The 23,807-nt window shown below is 41.1% G+C and overlaps 2 protein-coding genes across 13 annotated transcripts; both read right to left on the bottom strand.

Moving 5' to 3' along the window:
* Positions 1-330: 330 nt before the first annotated feature.
* MLH3 (mutL homolog 3) lies at positions 331-22,199 on the bottom strand. 12 transcript variants are annotated; one of them, XM_075151520.1, is made up of 13 exons: positions 22,070-22,187; positions 17,813-21,186; positions 14,290-14,388; positions 13,568-13,638; positions 12,461-12,565; positions 10,314-10,386; positions 9,596-9,667; positions 8,474-8,582; positions 5,024-5,183; positions 3,815-3,838; positions 2,927-3,008; positions 1,448-1,599; positions 331-824 (listed from the first exon to the last, which is right to left on the bottom strand). In XM_075151520.1, the coding sequence occupies exons 2-13, from the start codon at positions 21,111-21,113 to the stop codon at positions 753-755; spliced, it is 4,320 nt and encodes a 1,439-aa protein (XP_075007621.1). In that variant the 5' UTR covers positions 21,114-21,186; positions 22,070-22,187; the 3' UTR covers positions 331-752. The 12 variants fall into 12 exon arrangements, 11 of the variants coding, with proteins under 11 accessions (XP_075007621.1, XP_075007624.1, XP_075007622.1 ...); XM_075151521.1 differs by lacking the exon at positions 331-824 and having other exon boundaries at positions 1,066-1,599; positions 17,813-18,013; positions 18,101-21,186; XR_012673872.1 differs by lacking the exon at positions 2,927-3,008.
* A 317-nt stretch (positions 22,200-22,516) lies between these two features.
* ACYP1 (acylphosphatase 1) lies at positions 22,517-23,735 on the bottom strand. Its single transcript, XM_075151530.1, has 2 exons — positions 23,593-23,735; positions 22,517-23,164 (listed from the first exon to the last, which is right to left on the bottom strand). The coding sequence occupies exons 1-2, from the start codon at positions 23,674-23,676 to the stop codon at positions 22,949-22,951; spliced, it is 300 nt and encodes a 99-aa protein (XP_075007631.1). The 5' UTR covers positions 23,677-23,735; the 3' UTR covers positions 22,517-22,948.
* Positions 23,736-23,807: the final 72 nt, after the last annotated feature.

The following is a 23,807-nucleotide window of genomic DNA, read 5'->3' as shown; positions in this document are numbered from 1 at the left end:
CGTCATCTTTTACTGTTCTGAAATAAACTCTACTCCTCTACCTTAGACTGACATACAAAATAGAACTGGAACCTGTAAAAAAAGTCTGCCTATTGTAAAAAATGCAGTTAATTCTGTGGGGGTAAGTTTCTGTACCCTGAGAACGTGGGGCTATGCTAGGATTTAGAAATCTCTCACTCAAGAAATGCAAACTGCAGGGAGCTGGAGAAAACAGCTGGGTGTGTCATTCATTGCCTAGTTAAATAAAAAGAATGTTTTTTGATCCTAAGTTGGGCTATGTATACTATGAAGCTGGTCAATCTTCATTCCAACCACTGCCATGAGCCCAAGGGAAGAGTTTAGTGTTGATTTTATTAATAAATACCTCCCCATTTTCAAAGCACTATAAAATACATTAATTAAAAGTCTCCTCTCTATTAAGAGAATCATGCTGTGCTTGGAGAGAAAAAGCACTTCAGTAACTGCAAGTGGCTGCAACTTCTTGCCTCTAATAGTCAAGCACTGACATGAGGCCCAGGCTTACAATGTAATTCCTTAATGTTGAAGATGCTTCTCCAAGCTACAAGGGTGGGCTCCTCCTGCCGTGTTCTCGCTGGTCTCTGCTTCTTAGGTCAGTACTCAGAGCAGAACTTCGGTGACCGCACTGTCTCAGAAACTTGGCTCCACACAGGCCATTGTTGTCTAACAACAGGGGGGCCTGGATCATACCAACACTTCTAGTGGTTGCAGCTTACAGTCTTAACTTTTTTTGATTAGGGTCTTTTTTTTCCAAATAGGTGCCATGCTCGCGCCATCTTCCGCAGTCTAGCCAAATTAGGTTGAGGCTGGAGGGAGAAAAATTAAGAAGCACTAAATCATAACTAAGTAAATGAGCTTCAATGCTCCATACTCTTTGCTCTAATACAGTCATTCCCAAGTTTTTTTAATATCTAATTCAAAGTCCCACCTGACTTTCAAGAGAATCCAATTTCATCACTTAATATAGCACAGTAATAGCAAAAGGGAAGGAGTAATGATTTTTTTTTTTTAATTTAAATGTTGCTATTTCTTTGCTTTTTTCCCCCATTTTATAGCATCTTAAACTTTGGGGAAGTATGCATCTTTGTTTAATTAGCATCTTTGCCACTAGTGGAATATCAGAATTCACAGGTTTTCCAAGTTTTACACTTAAAAACTGCAAACATACTTAACTTTAAAGGCCTAGTGGACCCCATTCAAGTTGATGTGACCATTCAAATGAAATATGGTAAGATCCTTGCTAAAGTGTTTGCAGGACAGAGGTTTAATGTTCTAAAGTTTTATTTTATTGGTAACAGCTATGTAAAAATTCAAGTAAGATACAGCCAGTGGTGATGGTTTCAAACTGACCCATTCTAGTTCTAACACACACATAGACGACATGCCTCTGATAATCCAGAGTGTGGATTGTCTGTGTCCCACACAATACCTGCTTTTCCTGCTGTAGATGGTCTATGTCTGCAAGAGGCATCATGGAAGGTCTTCCATGAGCACACTGGAAGGGCAGCTGGCAAGATGACAAAGCTTCAATAAGCCTGCAGCTCTCCTCCAAAGTCAAACGCTCATTAAACTTAATAGCTCCTGAAAAAAAAGATACAAATTTGGCACGCACTGCCAAACAGAATTCAAACCACCCAGCAGACTTCCCTCCGCAGCTGTGGTTTTCACAGAAAACGAGGAAGCTCCCAAAGATTAGCTGGGAGGCTGCAAAGGCAGCCCAAAGGCTGTAGTGTGGCAGACTTAGGGCTTAGTTCAATTAACCAGCCTGCTGCTTAAGGATCAGCTTTCCATGGCCTAAACTTTCACCTAACCCAAGTCTGATGGATGGTAAGATTATTAGTTTTTGGCTTTTCAGATGACGTTGCAAGAGGCAAATGGGCTTTTTTTTGCCTTTTTTTTTTGTGTGTGTGTGTGTTGTTACAGCTGAAGACACAACCAGTTCACAAATCAAAAAGTATTAAACCACAATGACAGCTAATATCAGTTCCATAGTTCTATGTGCCTGCCACTGACAGGCATCAGTTCCAAGACCAAATGCTAGCCCTGCCACTAAGTCCTTTCTCACCAGTGAGCACTTAATGGCATCCAGAGGAAATCCAAGCAGAACATTAGGGAGTCATTTCAGAGGTGTTTGCAATCTTTAGCCTTCACAGATGCACAAGACCATCTGCAATCTGTCTTTCAGCCATGGGACTTTTTAGATACAAAAAAAATCACATATATAATATATATAATTGTCTGCTATTTGTAGAATACAGTGACACTCCACAAAAATCATTGCTTTTGGTTCACATTTACCCCTTCAGCGTAATCTTGTTAATGCTGTATATGGCACAGGAACTGCCACAAGAGGCTAGAGCTAGTGCAGTCTACACCTGTAAGGTCTGCTCATTTCCAGGTGCTGGAAAGCCATAGTCCCTTAGATGTAAATTCTTACTGCACTCCTTCCAAAAATACTTGAATGGTCACAGGCACACTTAAACTAGCACTTTTGATACTTATGTGAAATAAAAAATGCTTTTTGGGAAGAGTGTCTAAGTCTTCTTTCCTGCTTGCTTTCAAGCAGATTCCAGCATCTCCCCTTACCCCTTCACAGAGCTGTTATTTGAATGGTTTAGAGCTCACACGGATGAGTGCATCTCAGAACTGTGTTCTATCTGTGTTTCATGTGAGGGTTGGAAAGTATGTTAGGCCCATACATGAATAAATCAGAGCAGTATTGCTTGTCCCTCACAGGGCTGTCCATGAAAAGACCATTATCTCCTCGTCCCTATGAGACACACAGTCTGTAATCCTGGAATTCCTGCAAACGCATTCTGAAAACACTGCCCCTGGGAGCATGTTGTGTAGAAACTTAAAGGTTTAAAAAAAAAAAAAAAAGAATGAAAGAAAAGTACAGTTTCCCTACCATGACAGGCCTGGGAAGCTAACACCTTCAGAAACGTCAGAGGCAGTGTCCCTCGTGCTCCTCCTCCTGTGGTCTGCACTAGCTAAAAGTAGTAAGGGAACATCATCTTACTTTCCATTTCATATGAGAAAAAGGAAGAACTATAGCACAATGGAAACTAAAAATGAGGAAAAGCTAGTGGATTATCTAATCCACCTCTCTCATTTGAGGCTGTGCTGGTTTTGGCTGGGATAGAGTTAATTTTCTTCACAGTAGCTAGTATGGGGCTGTGTTTGGGATTTGTTCTGAAAACAGTGTTGATAACACAGGGATGTTTTCGTTACTGCTGAGCAGCGCTTACACAGAGCCAAGGCCTTTTCTGCCTCTCACCCCACCCCACCAGCGAGCAGGCTGGGGGTGCACAAGAAGTTGGGAGGGGACGCAGCCGAGACAGCTGACCCCAACTGACCAAAGGGATATTCCACACCACATGACGTCATGCTCAGCATATAAAGCTGGGGGAAGAAGAAGGAAGGGGAGGATCTTCAGAGTGGTGGCATTTGTCTTCCCAAGTAACCGTTATGCATGATGGAGCCCTGCTTTCCTGGAGGTGGCTGAACACCTGTCTGCCGATGGGAAGCAGGGAATGAATTCCTTGTTTTGCTTTTCTTGCGTGCGCGGCTTTTGCTTTACTTATTAAACTGTCTTTGTCTCAACCCATAAGTTTTCTCACTTTTACTCTTCCAATTCTCTCCTCCACCCCACCGGGGGGAGTGAGCGAGCGGCTGGGTGGGGCTTGGTTGCTGGCTGGGGTTAAAGCACGACAGAGCTTGACACACTTACTCCCTTTGGTTCATGCAGTAAGCTTTGCATTATTATAGTCAACTTCAGAAGCAGACAGCAACTCACCTCAACTTGTTCTTGCATAAGCTCCTGGAAAGAAAAAGGTAATATCATCAGTTGCTATTTCTCCCTTTCATTGCCCATACCCTGGTTTGTCCACATCTATGTATAATTTACTGTGTAACTGCCAGAACCAGGAAAAATGATGCTGTTGCTAGTACACCGACCACAGTGTGAAAGATCGAGGTGCAAGTCTCACAAGTATCTTATCAGACTTTAGACTAATCACTTGGTTTCTCTCTGCATCAGTTTCCCATCTGTGGATATAATGGAACTCTTATACCTTAGAGTGCAATGAATGCATGTTATCTTTGAATAGCTGCCCTTTCTTCTTTGGATAATAGTCCATATGGATTTCTTTTCTCATGTCTAAAATGCAATCAATTCGTAATCGATCATGAATAGGTGCTACCAGTCCTAATTAAAATAAAAAGGGCTGCAGAACAGATCTGCCAAAAAGCTCGTGAGATCTTGAGGCGTCAGCTAAGAACGAGTGCTCGTGAAGCACAGACCTGATCCCCTCTTCCGCCACTTTTAGTGCCCTTGGCTCCCAAATCACACTAGAAGAGTGCATTTTGAGTTCTTCCCGATTATAGCAAGGTTGGAAAAGAAAATTTAATCAGATGAATCATCATCTCTGTTTCTTCTTTTCATATCAAATGAGATGTATGGCAAGACTGGATTGATTCACAATGGCTCAGCCATTGAATATGGTACTCCAGAAACAATTTTTAAGGAGTCCTTGAAGCGGTTATGATTGTGGAGAATTGTTTACAATGGAAACTGCAAGTAATCAGTTCAACAATTTCTTCCTCAAACTACAGAACATCTGGAACAGCAGCTTTTAGAAAGCTGCACTGCCCATGTAGAGATTTCATGAAAACAACTTTAAATCCTAACAAATAATATTTCTGTATCAGCAGTATTGATCATTTTACTGTTCATTCAAGCATTCATGAGCAGTGACCTGTTGAAACATCTGCATCATATACTATTTTTCTTAGCTTCTCCACTAGTCCAAGTCAGAAACAGTCTCCCATCATTTCTGTTATAGTACAGAGATTTCAGTTGTGGGACTATTTAGCTACTAAAAGGGATGGCACCCACGTTTGCCAAGGGACTTCACTGTCTCCCTCATAACAGATACTTTAATACCTGGGGTATTAACACAGAACAAGACCCAGTATCACAATTTCACCCATATCCACAGCTGACCTCCACAATGCTTTTAGTGACAGGTTGTCTTTTCCGTCGTAATTCATTGGCTTCTCTTTCTATAAAACACAGTGGCACTTTCCTCACTAGAATCAAGGAGCTGTTGGTCTCAGGAAATAATAATTCAAGACCCAAGTCCTCCAAATTTTTGTAGCAGCATCTGAGGAAAAAAAATATCAGAAATTAGACATCAACCACAGTAGCTATGTCTCCACAGCATACGTAAATATTTCTGTAATCCCCATATATGTTTCTTCCTGCAACAGTTTCCAATCTCAAAATCCATACATCATGAGATTCCAAGTAATTTTGCCCTTTCAGCCGACATTCAGCCATGGTTTTTCACTCCAATCAACTGGGCATATTTCATGTTCCACAACCACAAGATCTAAGAGTTCTTGTATTATGTGGAGAGAAGCTTTATGTCTAAATTTATAAATCTATCTTTTCTAAAGATCACGAGGTGTCTGGTTTAACACACAAACATTCCAAATACTGAAATTACGCAGCATAAAGACTCCTTTAGGTCTAACCTAAAAATCTGTCATTTCAATTGACACATAATAGCAAGTACGTACGATGGAAAAAAATATTGTAAGAAATTTATGCTGGTTTAATTAACTTTATATCCCATTAAGCAAAGAGAACCCATGAAAGAACAACCTCTAGTTAATCTGACATATGTCACCCTGTGGATGGGAAAATACACACAAAAATAGGACTTCACAGTTAGATGAGAACTTGTCTTCAAAATGAAAACAACTGTAACAATATAAAGTTTATTTTATTAACTCAGGGAATATTCACTTAGGTGGTGAAGGTGAATTTTAGAAAAGAGATTCTTTGAACAAAAAAGAAGCTAATCTAAACTTACTAAACTCAGTCACGAGAATAATACAATTATTAGCTTCCATATGGATATGACTCGTGTAATTCTATCCAAAAAAAGAAGACGCGTATAGCCTTCAGCAAGAGCAGAGAAAGACAGAAAAAGCCCACTGTGGTGAAATGACAGAATCCAAGCAGCTATTGAAGTCAATCAGGTCTTTTCTTTTCTTTTAAGGGAAAAAAAAAAAAGGAAGTTCAAGAAAGTCAACAGAACAATGCATTACTACAATGCTTAGTAGACAAATAACAGAATCAAAGCTGCAGGTGAACCAGAGGTCCAGCTGAACTATTAAATAGCAAGCATAGCTGAAGAGAAAGGTCTTTTAGGGAAGTTAATTTATTTCATTACATCAAACTTTACCACAGAATATAGTCATACTCTGCCAGCAACAATAACAACAGAATTTAGATTTTTACATAGTACTTTTAATTTGTAACTTTTTAGTTAGGATAGTCTCACAGAGTGATGGTAAAGAGACAAACTGCTGATAAATACTGATAAATTAAAGAGCAACACAATAAAAGCACCAGCAAGCCAGCACCAGTATATGCCAGCACCAGTAAGCTGCTTGAATCAATTACCTTAAGTGATAACTGAAAATCACAACTGGCATCCCACTGTGCAGTGTCCTTGAAAGAAAACCACGCCTCTCTGATTTACTTTATCTTACTTATTTTTGTAGTATGTTTGTGATATAGCTGATGAAGAAAAGTAGCTCACAGAATTTATTTGGTTTTTCAAAAAACCTTTGGTGCTATCTCTTAAACGTGGCTAGAAATGCAAATGCAAAAAGTTGTCATGGCTAGAGAAGTAACGTTTGTCATGATTTAGAGACTACAGAAGAAAGGTACGCTGGCAACAGTTGGTCGGTCAGTGTCCCACATGACATGAGTCCTGATCTGTATCTTCATAATTGTTTATTAACGATGTGGAAAAGAAGGGGCATGGTCAAGCAGGCAAATTTGTAGAAAACACAAAATTATTAACGTTAGCTGAGACTAAAGATGACATTAAACTCAAACAGAACTTAAAACAAGTAGAAAAATGATGAATGAAATCAGTAGGATGAATGAAAAAGGTAAAATGAAAAATGGGCAAAAAACCTGAATTCACTGCTCCTAAAGACAAATAAATGCAAATTATCAGGAATAATTTGATCTATTTGTACATTTTGTTGGCTTCTACATAAATAGCAAAAATAAAAAAAAAACCCTACAACTCTGTTTCATTGTCATGACCGTTCAATAAACAAGCAGCTCATGCAAGCAGCAGTAGACAAGAAAGCAGACAAAATATCAGATGTGGATATAATAGGCAGAAAATATGGGCACAACTGCAAAGCTACTGTACAATCAATGGGCTACCTCACTTGGTATATTGTATTCAATTTTGGCCATACAGTCTCAAAAGTAGATATATCAGAAATGGAAGACATACAAAGAAGAGTGCAAAAATAATGCAAAGTTGAACAAGAGGCATTACAAATATTATAATGTTAGCAAGAACATCGTTAAGAGGTGGGAACAACAAAGGCACCCAAATATTACTGAACTATGAACTGCAACGGTTACATTCTCACATTTTTCCCTAAGGCAGGTGGAACATAATAGTGCTTTACACTTTCCTTTGGAATTTCTGGTATTGGCCATTGTCACACACAAGAGTTACCAAACAGATACAGCAGTGATACTGTTATGATTAGAATACACCCAAAAAGGGTTTTACGCCAAACAAGTGTATCCCTATAATAGGCAACAATCTTAAAAAGGAGTGATTTAAAAACTGTTTGCCACAGGCAAACTGTTTGCCACAGGCATCACAAAAAAGAGCAGTTTGAGAATAATGAAGTAGTCCTGTGAATGTTAAGATAGAACTTCACCTGAAAATGAAGAACAATGCAAGGAAAAAAACCCATAAATGCATGTGGCAGGTGATAGACAGGGATTTTGGGGAAAAAAGGTTTGATTAGTGTCCAATAGGACAACCACAAATCTGTATCTAAACTCTTGCAGTACCAAAGTTAAATATCCTAAGAGTAGCTAGGCCACCATTCTGAAATATTTGGGAAACAGTGTTCATTAGTTACTCTTGACAGGCACCTAGGATTAAGGAATGCATTTTTGAAGGATTCACAATACAAACTTTCCATACCCCATCCTGCTCTTCTCAAACAGTGCCTGTTAAATCAGTGACTAGATCGACACTATGGGCACTGCGCTCTAGTGTGCACTTGCAAGTCCTGAGCCCCAGACAGTAGGATCTGTTGGAGGCTGCTTTGGCACTCTCCTGGCCCGCACATGAAGGTTTACTTTCCCAGGGAAACCAGAGCGTACTGCAGAGGCACAGAGGTGCACATCACAGGGTTTTGTCTTGGGATGTTGTAACGATGTGCCTGAGAAGCACACTTATTTTCCTCAGCACAGATATAGCCCATTGGTCTCAGCTCGGGAAAGAATCAACAGCTTCTTTCCTTGAGCTTCATGGTAACCCAGCAATATATAGAGATCTTCCTGGTCAACAGAGCCGTCCCCAAAAGTTTAGAGCTATTGGCCATTACTAACCGTAGAAATCTTCTTTGTTCTTCTGTAACTTCAATCTCCAAAGGGGGAGAGATGGAGGAGGACAGTAATTTCTTCTTGCCACATGCTGCAGCTTCCTTCTCATAGGAATCTGTGAATGAATCGCTTAGAAGTATCCTCTCAGAATATTTACGCAGGCATTACCCTTAATGACCCTATGGTTTGGCATGTAATCCTCTGTTTGGATTAAAAAGTGACCACAGAATGCCTTCTGAAACTCGTGGAGGACTGGGAATGTCACAAACCAGACATCTAGTCTCTGGGGAAGGGTTGGTTAATGCCACTTTGTTTTTTCCCACCAGTTCCAAAAAAGAGTCACCCTAAATAGCAAAAAAAACCTACTGATATATTTAGTCCAACTCACAGAGAGCAATTTTTCCACAGAAAAGTCTGATATAAATGGCATTAAAATACTATTCATTGAACATTTCTCCCTTCAGTCCTTAACTTTTTTCAGTACCTGACCAAAAGGAGCAGAATTCCTGGAACTCTCTCTGCAGGAACTGTGCAGTATTTATTGATGAAAAGAAAGGTCAATGATTTTTAAATACTTGATGGATGGCTATTGTGCTTTTTAACACTGAAACCAACGGCTAATGAGCTTACAGAGAAGACCATTATCCCTTTGCAAACAGTTTCAAATTGTGGAAATTTTAGGCTTTAAGCACAGTATTCAGCCAAAAAGGAACCAAATGAACTATGCTCTTTACTCTGCATCCCATGTCTTATTCTTCACAGCATAACCACATAATCTTTTTGATATTGTTCTATTTCCTCTTCACTGTTTTTCCTATCAGTCTTCCTGCTCTCTCATTATGTCAGGACTATTTTAGGTTGATAGTTCTGTGGGTAGGGAGCGTATCTTCTACTTTTGGAAACGGTGTAACAATTTTCAGCTGCCAATACTATGACTGCTACAGATACTGAATGTCTGCACTCTCCTAGGGATCAGGATAAAGACAAAAAATGAATATCCTATTGGTTCCGTACATCCCAGATTTATCCTTACAATAAGTTAGTTAGCAAGCTTTCCCTTTCAGATAGCTCGTTTGTACTTTTCTGTGCATTGATTATCTTTCTTCCTAAGACCATCTGAATCCTCACCTGCAATAAGCTGCTCCAAGCGGATCCGTTCATGAGCTGCATGTTGGTCCACCAAAATCAAGAGGTTTCCATCTAAAAATGTGCCACAAGAGATGAGAAATAGGCAACTTGGTACCAGACAACAGCACAGGTGTGAAGAATGACCACTCTCCAGAGGCCATCATTTAGAAGGTAACTATCAGCCAGTTTTACAGAAATAAAGTGAGGAGAAGGCTGTTGGCAGAACACAGTCACTACTGAACAGAAATTTAGTGATCCAAATTGGCATTTAAATTAAGGTAATTAGATTGAGTCAGAAACTCTTGTCTATTGACATCTTCATCTAATTTCAGAAAGAGAGCTGAGGTCACTCACAAACTGTTCTGTTTAATACAGTCTTTAAAAATGTTACAAAAACTACTGGTTTTGAATGCCCTTTTTGTACAGCTTCAGCAAGCTTCAACAATGAATACGTACACACACTGTGAACAGAGTCTGAAAGATGTTAGTAATTTGAGTACAATCTATTTTTATAACACTAATCTGAAGGCAGTAGGAACATTCAACAACGTCCAAAATAAAGATAAAGAAGATCCAGGAAATTTCAAGTGAAGACTAACATTTTCCTCTACTCACAATATCATTCCAAGAGAAGAAGATAATACAAACACAACTGTTCCCTCTGCAGTCTAACTGCACTTGACAGCCACCTCAACTTCATATTAACAACCACTCTTACCTGCCTTTTTATCCATTTCATTCCTAGTGTTGATTAAACAAGCAATAAATTTATTGTCCACTTGCTGAAGAACCTGTAAGATACTCAGAAAAATCATTACCCATTGGTAAAATTATTTTTAAAATGAAGGTAAACAAAAGATGATGACAATCAAAATGGATCAAGCACCACAAATAGCTAGTAGGATGATTAAGGGAGTGGAAACCACATCTTTTCTAATCCCAGAGGCTTAAAGAATTTAGCCTAGCAAAACTGAGACCGAGAAGGTATATAATTATTCTTTATAAATACAGTGAGGGGCTAAATATGGAAAAGGCAGCAATTACTTAAGCTAAAAGGCAATACTGGCAAAAGGTCAAATGACCATAAAACGGTCATGAAACAGTTCATTCTGGAACAAAGAGAGTGTTTCAAAATATCCAAGAAAATAATTCTGGATCAATTTTTTCAAAGAGAGTCATAAGGGCAAGAGCTCTAATTGTTCTAAGGTGGAGCTGGAAATTTACAGAATGGATTAAATGCTCATGTAGAAGCCTCCTTGAGTTAGGAATTAAAGCTGTGCACAGCGACTCTGAGTATTTGATTTGCTGATATCACCAAAAGAGAATGTAAACAACCTTTCTTAACCTGCCCTGTGTTTAACGACTTATGCTGATCATCTGTAGGAGCCAGGAAGCATTGTTTTTCCCCTCATTTTCTGATGTAGAATTTGCCTGTGTGACTTGATTCCACCTTCCCCTCAAGCATCAGAAATCAACCAGAGCTACAGGGAATACTGAGCAGGGATGCACAATGCTTTCAGTATCTTATTGTTAGACTTAAATTAACAGATGCGGTGTTAGGGAGGAATTTCTCCCCAGGTCACATAGATAGAGCTCACTCTGAATTATCTGTCTCACAACATGTGCATTGTCACCTCCTAGGTAAAATTGAATAGACAATCCTATTTCTTTGCAGGGATGCAAGACATTAATGATTCTTTTTATTCTTTTCCTGTGGCATGATGCAACATTTTGTGCTTTTGGTCTTTTCTACAGAGATTCTCCAAATTGCTATAGGGTACTGAAGGCAGTATTTAGCGTCTTCAGAGATGGGAAGTGGTAATTTCTTCTAGCTTTACCTTCTTAAAAACATACAAAGGAAAACATTACACAGGTAAAGTTAATCACAGAACCACTCAGTAAGTTTTAAAGAACAGCTCTTATTATGAGGAGTGACAGAAAAATGGTACCTTCCATTTTCCAGCTTTCCTCTCCTGTCTTTTTAAAACATAATCTGTTTACTGCAATAACTTTATTTACTCCTGTTACTCCTGCACACACAACATAAGTAAGGGAATCATTTGGATCCTTGTCCACCCTGGAGATCAACATTACCATGCCCCACACAGTCAGAACCTGCAATCTCAAAGTCAGCAACGTGACTGCATGAGAATAATACTAACTGGGCCTGTAAGCCTTTTGTCATTGGGATGCAAGAGAGGGAGAGAATCCACTTTGGCATTTCTATCCAGGCAAACCATCAAAGAATTTAAGTTGAAGCCATACATTTACATTAGCTTTTAAGCTAACATTCAAAACATTGGATAAAGAAGCACTAAAACAGTTAAACTTGATGCTATGGTGCCATTTTTAAGAATCACTTTTCAGAGCAGACATAAATCTTAAAGTGAAATTTCAAGTCTTTCCACGAAATGTGGGATTTGCTTTCGAAACCACTCTGCCGAAGAATTACATTTCTAAGGTCAATAAAAATGGAAGATACAGGACACAGATTTCAGAGGAATACGAACTAAGCAAATGCCTACAATAAATATAAAAAACTGCCCATTGAAATATCATTTAGTTAACAGTGTTTCTAAGCAGCAGTAACAGGGCTGCCTCTTCATTTGATTGAACCATAGAGTCAAGGAATTTTAGAGTCACCTGCTGACAGCTGATTAACCATGAGATGATGCTAAGATCTAGCATGACACACATGTCTGCCGGTATCACACAACAACCAAGAATTCTGTTTGTGCTTGTGAAAATTAGGGATACGAACTATTTCCCTGGATACCTCTTTCCTACCAGGCAGAAACATCAGCAAATCGCATCGGGGAGGGGTGGGAATTTGGGAGTGAAAACTAGTAATAGATCATATTGTACCTGCATTGAATGAACCATGTCTTTGGTGAAACGATAAGGATACAAGATATTGTGAATTTTCACGGCCAGATTGTCAGCCTGACTGCTGGTCACATCAATGGCAATCTGTAAAAACAGAATTACAGATCAAGCAGGGTATAAGGCTATAAAGGATATGGCAAAAAACCAAACACACACAAAATACTCCCAACAAACCAACTCTAAGAAAAACTAGAAATAACTCTGTATTTTGACAATCCAAGCTTTCTACAAAGAATAGCTAAAGATACCATCCGGCAATCCCTTTGCTTCTATCCTCATATACTTTCCCACCTGGATACTACCTGCTAACTTCAATGCATTCAGCTGATTTCGAGTACCTAACAGAAAACCTGAAATTAATTATCAGCCTACATGAGGTCTCAGCAGATTGCATTACAAAAGATGTATTACCCTGAAATGAGTCAGAGTACATGTCACAGCAACAACTGAACAGAACTGTTCCTTTTCAGAAACTCACCAGCAGGTGGTTTGCTACTCCGTCTCTATTGTTTGCAGGTGGAAATGGTTACATACATATGTTTACACACACACAACATGATGATTAAAGATAATGCTACCTCATGACAACAAAGGAAGTTTTTCTAAAAGCTCCAACATTGTTTCCCCTCTCACATGCTATAATCCTGCCAGGCTATAAAAACAAGTATAGTAAAATAAACTTGGCAAAAGACCCATTGCATCCCAGAGAAGAAAGCTGGGTTATTTTAACTCTGTCCACAAAGAGGACAGACACTGTATTACAATTTTGCCATCCTTTAACTTTTAATTTTAAGATTATTATCTCTGTAGAGGGAAAGGCAGCTTACAATAATGTTTTGCTTTTCAAATGACATAAAGCAAAAGATTAGCCTGATACCTGCTTCTCTGACTCTGAATAAATCCACAACAATGACTTACATATAAACAGTCCATAAAAACACATAACTGCCAGGTCTATAGTCTAATATGTCGCTGAATAACTTACATGCATCGGTTACAATATTTGCAATTTTGGTCCCCATGTCAGAAAATAACAGAAGGCTAAACTGACTCCTGTTTTAGCATGAGATGTGAGACAATACTTACCTCTGGGCAGGGAACAAAAACAGGATTCTCCCATTCTGAAAGTAACGACTGGAGAGACTCCCCTTCAGCATCTAGGAAAGAACACATATATAATACAGGGACTACCACCATCCATCAATAGCAGGTGCATAGAAGGGTACCTCTACCTCATGATTTTAATTTTTTCCATCGTAAAAAGGGGAGAATGTAGAAATAAATAATGGAACATGAGACTGGGCTTCTCTATCGTCTGCTTTAACAAGGAAGGACACTGTGCAGCTTTCTGACTCCTAAACAAGCTGCAGCACAATTCAACAGGCCCTGGAAATGGGGTGGGGGGGAGGGGGGAAAGAAAGACCTGTTTAGCTACCCACTCCCTCTGGACAAAGCCACATACCAAAAAGATTATTTCATCCTTTCCACTGCAAAAAAAATTGTGAGGATTGAAACTATTTTTCACATTCCAAGGCTGGAATGAGTACAAAGAAGGGAGTAGGTAATTATTCTTTAAACTACTGACATAATTCAACAAAGAACTGGGTATTTCATCCTGTAAATAAGTATCCCCTAACCTGCCTTCAACCCTAAACGATTTTTTTTTCCAGTTGTAGATTTGAGATGACTCACACAGTCCCATTGTTAACAGACCTTGAGTAATTCTGGGTTCCTGTTGGGCCATCTGGGAGAATTCTTTGATTTTTTTTTTTACCACAGAACACTGTGTCCTGGAAAGCTGGCCCTACCTCTCAGATCCTGGCTTGCTACAGTCTTCTCTTTTCGAGGTCTAGGAAGGAAGGGTAGCACAATCTCACTTCTAAAGGGATGGCACTTGAACTGAATCCCTAAACACAATATAAATTTACTGCTGCAGATTCAACAGCATGCAAAATTACAAAAAGCTATACAATTATTATATGCTCATAAATGAGTGTGTGCTTAGCCCTGTACAAATTAGAGTATCCCACAGATTTTGCAGTCTAACACTGAGAAATAACAGCACACCTGTAAAAAGCTGAGAATTATCAGACACACTAGCATCAGGAAATGTATTATTTTAAAATATTATCGTGGCTTCTGCAAGACTGTCCTTCTTAAAAATTGGCTGCTGCTTTAATCACATAAGAATTATTTCCAGAATTAGTGCAATCAGAAGTGTTATCCCCAAAGGAAAGAGGAAGCATATAGTAAAATCTGTCAAATATCAAAACACTTTTGTCCTCCCTCTGTTAAGGTGTGGCAAAACTGTCAGTCTATCATCACTCCTATCAATACTTAATACAGTTATCAGGAACTTGTAAAACTGAAAATTACAAGTCAGTGAGACCACATGAGATATCAGAGTAAGCCTAACAACATGTTCCTACCCACCCAGAAATGATTTAATGATATTACAAACCAGCACTGTTATCAAGATTATTAAGAAAAGCGGCTCAGATTTCCAGCACAGTGGTAAACATTTCACCCTTCCTTTGGTACAATTCAGCTTCTATTCTTTGTGAAATAATAATGAATTAATAAAGTTCCTTTCTACTAAGAAATTAAGGGTGTGCATTCAGGAAAAGTGGCAGAGTGATAACGCCAAAGAAAACCAGCTGCGTGCCGATAAGCTCCGTATGAAAAGGCTTTACGAGATCTTAGGCCAGTCCGTAGACTCCTGACTGTTGGCTCCATTCCAGTAAGGACCAATGATGGTCCTACTCTGGGGGTGAGAATCCTTTCAAGAATCCAAACTGGCAGCCCAGCACATCAGAGTAACTCAGCATCCCATTGTCACAAATCCCAGAATAGAGGACAAGATGGCTTGATGTGGTTCCTGGTAAACTGTGGCAAGTTGAAGAATGCTACCTAATTCAGAACTTTCATAGCTATTATCATTGAAAGATACTATCCCTCAAGTTCATAGAAGCATTTATCATCTATGTGAACATAAATCCAGTATTTTATACATAGAATCATAAACAAAGATTCATTTCCCTGCTTCTTGCTGCAGGGAAAATCCTTGTTCAGGACATACATTTTTCATAAAGCTAGGATTTTCTTGCCCAAAGGCCAGTGAGAATTCAGAGCTGGCAGAGATAGTACTAATACAATTTTTCTGACAAATAACATCAGAAAAGGTGCTGAGGGTAATAATCTATCTACTTTATACATGCAAACCACATACAATTATCACACTTGAGTATTCACTTTCAGTTGCCTCAATTAGATCATTAAAATATACTGGTGTAATGATATATCAGTCAATAATGTAATAAAAGTAACAAAAAATGCAAACATAGCTGGCGTAACAACGAAGACCAAGTTGAACTGGGATGTTAACATACTACAAATGCATAGCATTAGATTATTCAGAAAGGCACCTGATGGTGAACTGAAGCTTGATAAATTTTCCTGTTGCAATCAGTTTAATCAGTACAAAGATGCCTGAGTCTAATCTACAAAATCTAGCATTTCTGTTGTGCACATGGCATGTGACTGGAAAAAACAGCGGATGGCCACTGCTGTCATGGAAAAGAGGATATGGATTATTTTTACCTCCTTCCACCTGCCACCAACCAGTGTAATTTCCCTAAATTTGTGTATGAGATGCTGTTTTTTATAGATCATGGGTTATGAAATTCTAAGTCAACACCATGGGGTTACTGACACTACTCTAAAAAGCAAAATGAAAGCATGCAGAGCAAGTGAAGAAATTATTCCACTCCTGGGTCTTAACAGCAGTCCAAAACAGTGCTCAACATCAAAAGACATAAGTGCTGTGTTTATTCCTATGACTAAAAAGAATTAATACCTTTTGCTTGAAAAATGTGTGAAAGAACACATTTGTTGAACTTTGAAAATCTAAGATCTATAGGGTCTAACCAGAGTTCAAACACCTTGTGAAGATTTGGGAGGTCTGACATTCATTCGATGGAGAGTAACACCAATGATAAGGCTAAGAAAGAACAACTGGAGGTAAAAAGATGCAACACAATACACATCTTCAAAGACTACAGACTATACATAATCAGAAAGCATATGGGTATGTGAGGTATTCTCTTCATAAACATGAATGCGCTATTCAAATATTTTGGATAGAAGGTCAAGCTCCACATCTCAGTGCTTTGGCTGGCTGCTAAACAGCACCGTGGGCAAGAGAAATTAGTAAACCTCAAAAATTAAAAGTGTTAGTCAACGAGTGTACATTTGTGCTTGCAAGTAATTTCACCTAATAAAAACAGAGATGTTCTCCTTGTAACAAAGTTACTTCAGTGGAACACAATAGATATAAAGAATTATTGGCATCAATTATTATAATGAAAAGGGTATAGCTTGACAACCAAAATACCTATTGCACCAGTGTTTCTATGATTGGTGATAAAGAAGGAAGTAACAGACAAAAATGGAACAAACCAGAGGCTATCATGATTGATTAGACAAATATTTCAAAGCAGAAAGATCTAGAAAGAAGTCCAAACTACTTTTTCAAAACAAATTACACAGTAGAAAATACGGTCTACAAGACAAATGGCTGCATCTTCACTCATAAAATCTGCCTATAGACAGACCAAGGAACAACTTTGAACAAAGATATATCCATGGAAGAGAAAATTACCAAAGACACTACTCTGCCGAGCCAGATCAGGAGGACGCAGAGAGCCAAACCCAACAGATAGATCAATGAAGACTCATGAACACCACACTGCTGAAAAACCAATACAATGTAGTGTCCTGTCACCCCTAAAAAAGCTCCATCATCAAACCACGACCAATGCTGTACAATATCTCCTACAAAGCTAAGTATGAAGGAATAGCCTTCCAAAATCTGCGGAAAGGAGATGACACGTTCGCAGTGAAAAAGTTAGATTTTTGTTCATTTTTCAAGGGCTGTTTTAAATTTTGTATGCAGTTAGGACAAAATGTTAAAAACCACAAAATTTTTCTAGTTCGCTTCCTTTAAAGTATGTCCCTCACTTTGTATATGACAATTATATATAACTGTGATCACAGTAAATGTCATGATACACAGGCAGCTGCCTCTTAATTGACAAGGTGTTGACATTTCTTTTTACTGTCTTATTAAAAACTATCTTTCAATATCTTGAATGTTAATGTGTTACTATCTCCATAGTCTCCAACACTTTCCTGCTTTTCATACAGCTATTACAGGTAAGGCAGCAGATATTTTGGTATAAACTGTCAGGTGATGTCAGCAAGATATTTTATGCATCTAACAGAACACAGTTTTCCTCATCCCATTTGTACAACCACCACCCCACCTCTTACCATTCTCCGAGACAACATTCACAGCCATTGTTGTTATATCTTGAATGCAGGCAGCTTGAAATCCTTCCGTAGGAGGAGTGCTGTAGGTGCTCAGTCCAGTTGCTTTATTGATGTATATTGTCTTACCCGACGAAACATCAAAATCTTGCAGCCAGTCAGAACAACACAAATCATTCCTGGGATCGCCTGTGCTTGTGTTGTCTGCAGAGAAGTCCAAGTTACTTGGGAAGGTCATATGGGGAACATCAGTACCTTTCAAATTTTGTTCTGAGGATTCATCTAACGTACTTTTATCTTTACAGATGATGTTAGTACAATCCTTTTTAGCAGGTAATGACAAAACTCTGCTTGAAGAGACTGTGTACTCCCCTTCTACGCTGCTGAGTGGTGATGGGCTGACAGTACTTTTCACAGACTCTGCTCTCGTACCATCTGATGGCGAGCCTGCATCCCCCTTAGAAATGCTGTAATTACATTCCCTCATTTTTTCCACTGAGGATTTATATGTTTGACAAGCATTGTATAAAAAATCATTATTTGAAGATACAAGATCAAAACAGTAGCCCTCTTTTCTATTTGAAACTGTTTGGAATTGGTCACCAAGTTGTTCTACTTCTTTGTGGTCACTTTTCATTCTGGACAGTTTGGATGATAACGATCCTGGAGACCTTTTACAACTTATGGTTTGTTTACTAACCTGAGAGTAATCAGCCAATGTCAAAGGACTCTGACAAAGGGCTCGCTTGTCCTGTGAAGTTTCTCCACTGCAGAATAAAGTCTCTTCCAAAGAACCAAAAACTTGGCTACTATTATTAGAATCTGCGTCTTCCAAAGTTGGAGTTTCACAAATGCTCACACTACCATTGTTGTCATTCTCATTCTCTAACAAGTCACAATTAGCTTGTGAATTAAAAACCGGGAGACCAAATTCACTCTGCTCTGACAATGGTGTTGGTAGCGTACACTTGACTCTCCCATAGTATCTCCTGAACTTTTCTAATGAACCCAGCTGTGTGGACAAGCCCAGCTTCTTAGAGGGCTGAGATCTTGGCACAGCTATTTGTCTTCTAGTGCTTTTTATAACTTTATTGTGAGGAATACCTGAAGAAGTTGCCAGCAGCAATTCTGTAACATTCGATGTCTCGTAATGTCTTTTACTGGTGGCAACAGGCATAGCCATCCCCTTACTCACCTGATTTGACGAAGTTTTGCTCTCTAACCACTCATTATTATCAGCCATGCATACCTCTCTGGTGTAAGGAGGTGTATATTCTTTATTTGTATTACTGGAAATATCCTTAGCATTTAAAGACTGAATCGGAAAATTCACTTTTTGGCCAAAAATATCCTTGGCACTGACAGGGCCGGGTCCACACTGCATGTTTAATGCAAGATTTGTTTCTGTTTGTTCACATTCATGTGGGGGCTCATTTTGCATAACATGTGTTATGACGTCTGTAGAGCACAATTTTAATGGTATTGAACTAACAGCCCCTCTTCCAGCATCATCTATCACTCCAGCTGTTTCCCCGTCTCCTCTTCTTGCATTACACAGCCTCATCAATGAACTTCCAGAGACAGTTTCCAGTTCCATTGCTGTTTCAGTAGGGTCTTCTCTCTCAGACGGCAATTGAGTAACATCATTATTTAAGATATGGACCATACTGCTTTTCTGCACTACTTTGCCTTGCTGGCTTCCCACATCTTTTATGTAATTCTCTGCACGATGCTGCAGGTCACCACAACTGTCTATTTTTCTTGTTTCTGATCTGGCCCCTCCACTAAAAGAGGAATGAAGATTTTCTGAAGGTTTCAGATGAGTATCAGATGCTTTTTGGGAACTCTTGGTGACTTTTGGCTCCTGCTCTGAGATATTTGATACAATGAAATCAGAAGCTGTGTCATCTTTGCTGGGCAGTGGAATCTCCACTTTGTTGTTTCTACATGGATCAGATGGTTCAGCAATCTTCTGATTTGGGGCAATTTCAGTTTCCTGTGGATTTTTATTTGACTCTATAAGATTCGAAGATTTTTTTCCAGTCACAGATTTCCTGTTGACATCTTTTGATTGCAAGTTACACATTTCATAGGAATCCACAATTTCATCACATGCTTTCTTAAAACTGTCTTGGATGCTCTTCTCGTCAGAGAGTGAGGGCTTCAGAACTGGAGCATTATACAAACAAAAGTCATTATCTTCATTAAACTCTCTGATATCCTCACTGCACGGTTCAATAAATAAATGTTGTCGTTTCAAAAATATTTTCACTCCTTCCTCTATGCAAGTTAGAAGAACATCCCAGTTCTGGAACTCGATTAGAGTTTTTGCAGGTTCCAGACACACATCATAGTCACTGTACGCACAGGTCACATTGAGAATAAAGATCCCGTACAACTCTGGGCCACAACGATGGCGACCAGGACTTGAACTAGCCTGTCTGCTCGCAGGGCCACTTTTTGCCTTGCAAATGACACTTTCTTTTCTTAATAAAAAATCAATTAGTTTATGTAGTCTTGTCTTTAAAACAAGCCTTCTATTCACATACAAGAACTGCATATTCTTGTTGTAATGTCCTTCAATACTGATATAACCACTTAGCTCAAATCCCCCAGACTTATGATTTATTTCTCGTAACTTCTGTGATCTGCCCAGTCCATAAATTTGACAAAACCGAGAGTATACATCTCTTGTCTTAGGGAGCTGAAGCACCATAGAACAAGAAGCGTCATTCCTTAACGAAAGTGAAACAGAAGGATGCATCAGCGAAATAGCCTCTACTTTCTGTCTCACTCTCTCAAATTCCAACACAGGATCCATACACTTTCTTCTCACCGGTAACTGATGGAACAGATTACACACGGTCACTGTAGTTCCGCCACTTGGTCTGCTCAATTCAGCTTCGCAGACTTCCAGTGCTTGCCCATTGTGAAATAGTTTCACAAATGTTTTTGCTGTCCTGCTGGTCTTAGATGAAACTTCCACTATGCTGGCCATGTTGGCTATGCTTGCCACAGCCTCCCCTCTAAAGCCGTAGAACATCAGGTTCTCCAAGTCTCCCACTGAGCTGCACTTGCTGGTGAAGTACCGCTTTCCCATTGCATTTAAGTCCTCTCTCCCCATGCCAGAGCCGTTGTCCACCACCTGGATCTTACAAGCTTCCAAATCCACCCTGATAGCTACACATGTTGCTTTGGCATCAATGCTGTTGAGGACAAGTTCCTCAACACACTGCCCCAGTGAGTTGATAGTCACTCCAGAACGCAGCCTGGCTCGCACATCTTCCACCAAACATTTGATCATCTCAAAATCAGATAGATGAGAAACTCAAGAAACTGCAGGGAGCTCACTCCTCCATGTTCCTTAGAACAGCTCCCTGAGTGGAGAGAAAAAAAAAATAAGAAGAAATTAAAGGCCTGAAAAAACTTTCATTTATTGCATTCACCCTCATAAATACATTTTCGTTAGTTTTCCTGGTATTCAGAGGCTTTTTCTGTGATTACTTTCCTGCTCAGGCTTTGACTACACATCATTGGTGCCTTCAGGGTAAATGGTCAGAATTTGAGCCTATGCTCCTTACTAACAAGATACATGATTCTCAGACTTAACATACCTAAACCAAACTCCAATTATGATAAGGCTAAACTCAAATGACTTGCAAGCAAAAGGCTTCCGCTTCCACTTGTATCAAAAATATATAGATGGTATCACCAAGAAGCAGGCACAGAGCTGCTTTCCTCTTGTTTTTAGCTCAATCTCCTCAGATAAATTCACAATTTGGCCTCATCCTGGCCAAAGAGCATCTGCTGCAATTTGTCCAAGAAAAGAATAAAGTGGACTTGGGAATGGGTGTGGGATACTGATTATGTGAAAGAGAACCCACTATTTTCCAGTCGTGTCCTTGATGACTACTGGTTTCTTACTGGTATTCTAAGGGACACCTCTGCACCCCTCACGCAGAGCTCCCCATGCAGTTTCGCAGACGCTAATCGCCCTCTCCGGGGATCTGGTGCCCCGCTGTGTGACAGGTACCAGGGGCTCCCTGGCCCCAGGGGCAGAGGAGGGCAGACGGGACCCGCGCCCAGACTCGCTACCACACGCCGTCACCGCGGTGCGCAGGAGCAGCGGGCAGGCACGCCCTCCCCTCGCCGCCTGGGCCTCTGCCCGCTCCCGAGAGAAGCGGCGCCCAGAGACAGGCGGCTCCGCTCCACCGGCAGCGTGGGGCGGCGTCCCCCCCCCCGCTCTCACCCCCTCGGTACCCGCGCGCCTGGGGGCGGGGCGGCCCCACAATGGCCGCGGCGCGAGACCAACCGTCGCGGGCTGCCGGGCCCGCACGCGGCTCCTGCAGCAGGGCAACGGCGAGCGGCGGCGCGGGCAGGGAGCACACGGCGCCTGCGCAGCTGCGGGCGGGGATGCGGTAGGGACGGGAGGACTACGGCTCCCAGCAGGCCTTGCGCCCGTGGGCGGTGCATGCTGGGAGCTGTAGTCCCCCCCCCAAGCCGGGCCGCAGCCGGGCCTACGGCGCCCAGCGAGGGACCAGAGGAAGGAACAGCTGCGGGAAGCACACCTTCCCCCGGGCCTTCTCCTTCGGAGCGGCACCCCGGGCCGGCACCGCACGGTCCCGCAGAGCCACGTATCAGCAACAGGATCACGCTTGAAGGGCCCGATCCACTCAACCCCCCCCATGACACCTCCATTCCACACAAGAAGCTCCAAGCAATTTTATTCTACACAAAAAATAAAGTTCTGGAACAAAATAAATTGTTTCTGAGGCATTTAGAGCACAGAAATAATGGTTTTAACAATACTTAGTATCTATTTCTTTCAGGTGAGTGCAACACGATAGAAATTACAAATTTACTCATGTACAACTACCCAAAGCCCATTCTGCACATACGTTCAGAAACGAAGATGCTGTGTCCCTAAACAGCCCCTTTAATAAAGATAGCACAGCTCTTCCTCTACCCGCCAAAATTTGGGAAAGGCTGAGAGTTAGACTAGCAGTACAACAAACCAATAAATTAGAAATGTAATAAAATAAAGTTCTCTAGAGCTGAATATTGGCTGACTGAACAAACAGGGAAGAGGGGAAACGTTCTGTGAGGGCGGCTCATGCTCCAGCTTCTTCCCGGACAAAGCTATTTCAAAATCTGGAAGTCCTTGTGCTCCAGCGCCGTGATCTTCTTCTCATTGCTGAACTCGGCTCGGCTGATGCGGGACTGGGGACTTCCTATCTTCCTGAGCCACTCCTGCAGCTCCCGAACTCTGGCAGTTGGACCCTGAATTTGTCCTTGCACGGTGCCGTGGCTAGTATTTTGGACCCAACCAACGAGTCCTAGCCTCTTAGCCTCCCCCTGAGAAATCAATGCAGAGCAAAACTAATTAATCCCAACTGTAAGAGAGCTACAGATTGACATTCACATACAGGAGTCAATTTTATAGGTAAGACACAGACCTCCAAGGAAGCTCCTATGGCTCAGGCAGCAGGAGAGCAGCAGGGGATTCACCCAACTGCTCATTATGTTCTTCCACATGAAGAACCGGGGCTGGCACGCGCTTTTCAGTCGTGCTTACGTAACGCCAGCAGCCCTGAGAGACGGCAGCCCCCATTCGGAAGCGACCGGAGCCCGGGCCGGGGCCGGGGCCGTGATCCAGCCCGTCCGTGGCTCAGCCCCACCGAGGAGCCGCCGCAGCCCCGGCAGCGCTGACAGAGGGCACCGCGCACCCCAGCAGGCAGTCCGCCCGCCTCTCAGGAAGGGCCCCGCCCCGCCCCGCCCCGCACCTGGGTGTACTTGCGGAAGAAAACGCCCTGCACCTTGCCGAACACCTCATAATCCACGGAGACCAGGCCCTCGCCCTCCGCCATGGCGCCGCCGCCCGCCTTCTCCTGCCGCCGCCGCACACCCCGCTGCGCCTGCGCGGCACGGCTCGCGCTGGGGGCGTGGCCTCGCCCGCCCCTAGGCCAATGAAGAGACAGGACCCGCGAGCGGCCGGGGA

This window comes from Calonectris borealis, chromosome 5 (genome assembly GCF_964195595.1).
Source record: "Calonectris borealis chromosome 5, bCalBor7.hap1.2, whole genome shotgun sequence".
In the NCBI taxonomy this organism is placed as follows: domain Eukaryota; kingdom Metazoa; phylum Chordata; class Aves; order Procellariiformes; family Procellariidae; genus Calonectris; species Calonectris borealis.
This window is presented reverse-complemented; position numbering and strand designations above follow the sequence as displayed.

What these genes read in the sequence shown, in the direction of transcription:
- ACYP1 (XM_075151530.1), bottom strand. Translation starts at nt 23,676, where the DNA reads ATGGCGGAGGGCGAGGGCCTGGTCTCCGTGGATTATGAGGTGTTCGGC. An exon ending in TCTTCCGCAAGTACACCCAG is followed by an intron (nt 23,165 to 23,592) that starts GTGCGGGGCGGG and finishes TTGATTTCTCAG; the next exon opens with GGGGAGGCTAAGAGGCTAGG.
- MLH3 (XM_075151518.1), bottom strand. Translation starts at nt 21,113, where the DNA reads ATGATCAAATGTTTGGTGGAAGATGTGCGAGCCAGGCTGCGTTCTGGA. An exon ending in TTTTTGTTCCCTGCCCAGAG is followed by an intron (nt 12,566 to 13,567) that starts GTAAGTATTGTC and finishes CTGTTTTTACAG; the next exon opens with ATTGCCATTGATGTGACCAG. An exon ending in GAACAAAGAAGATTTCTACG is followed by an intron (nt 5,184 to 8,473) that starts GTTAGTAATGGC and finishes TTTTTTCCTCAG; the next exon opens with ATGCTGCTACAAAAATTTGG.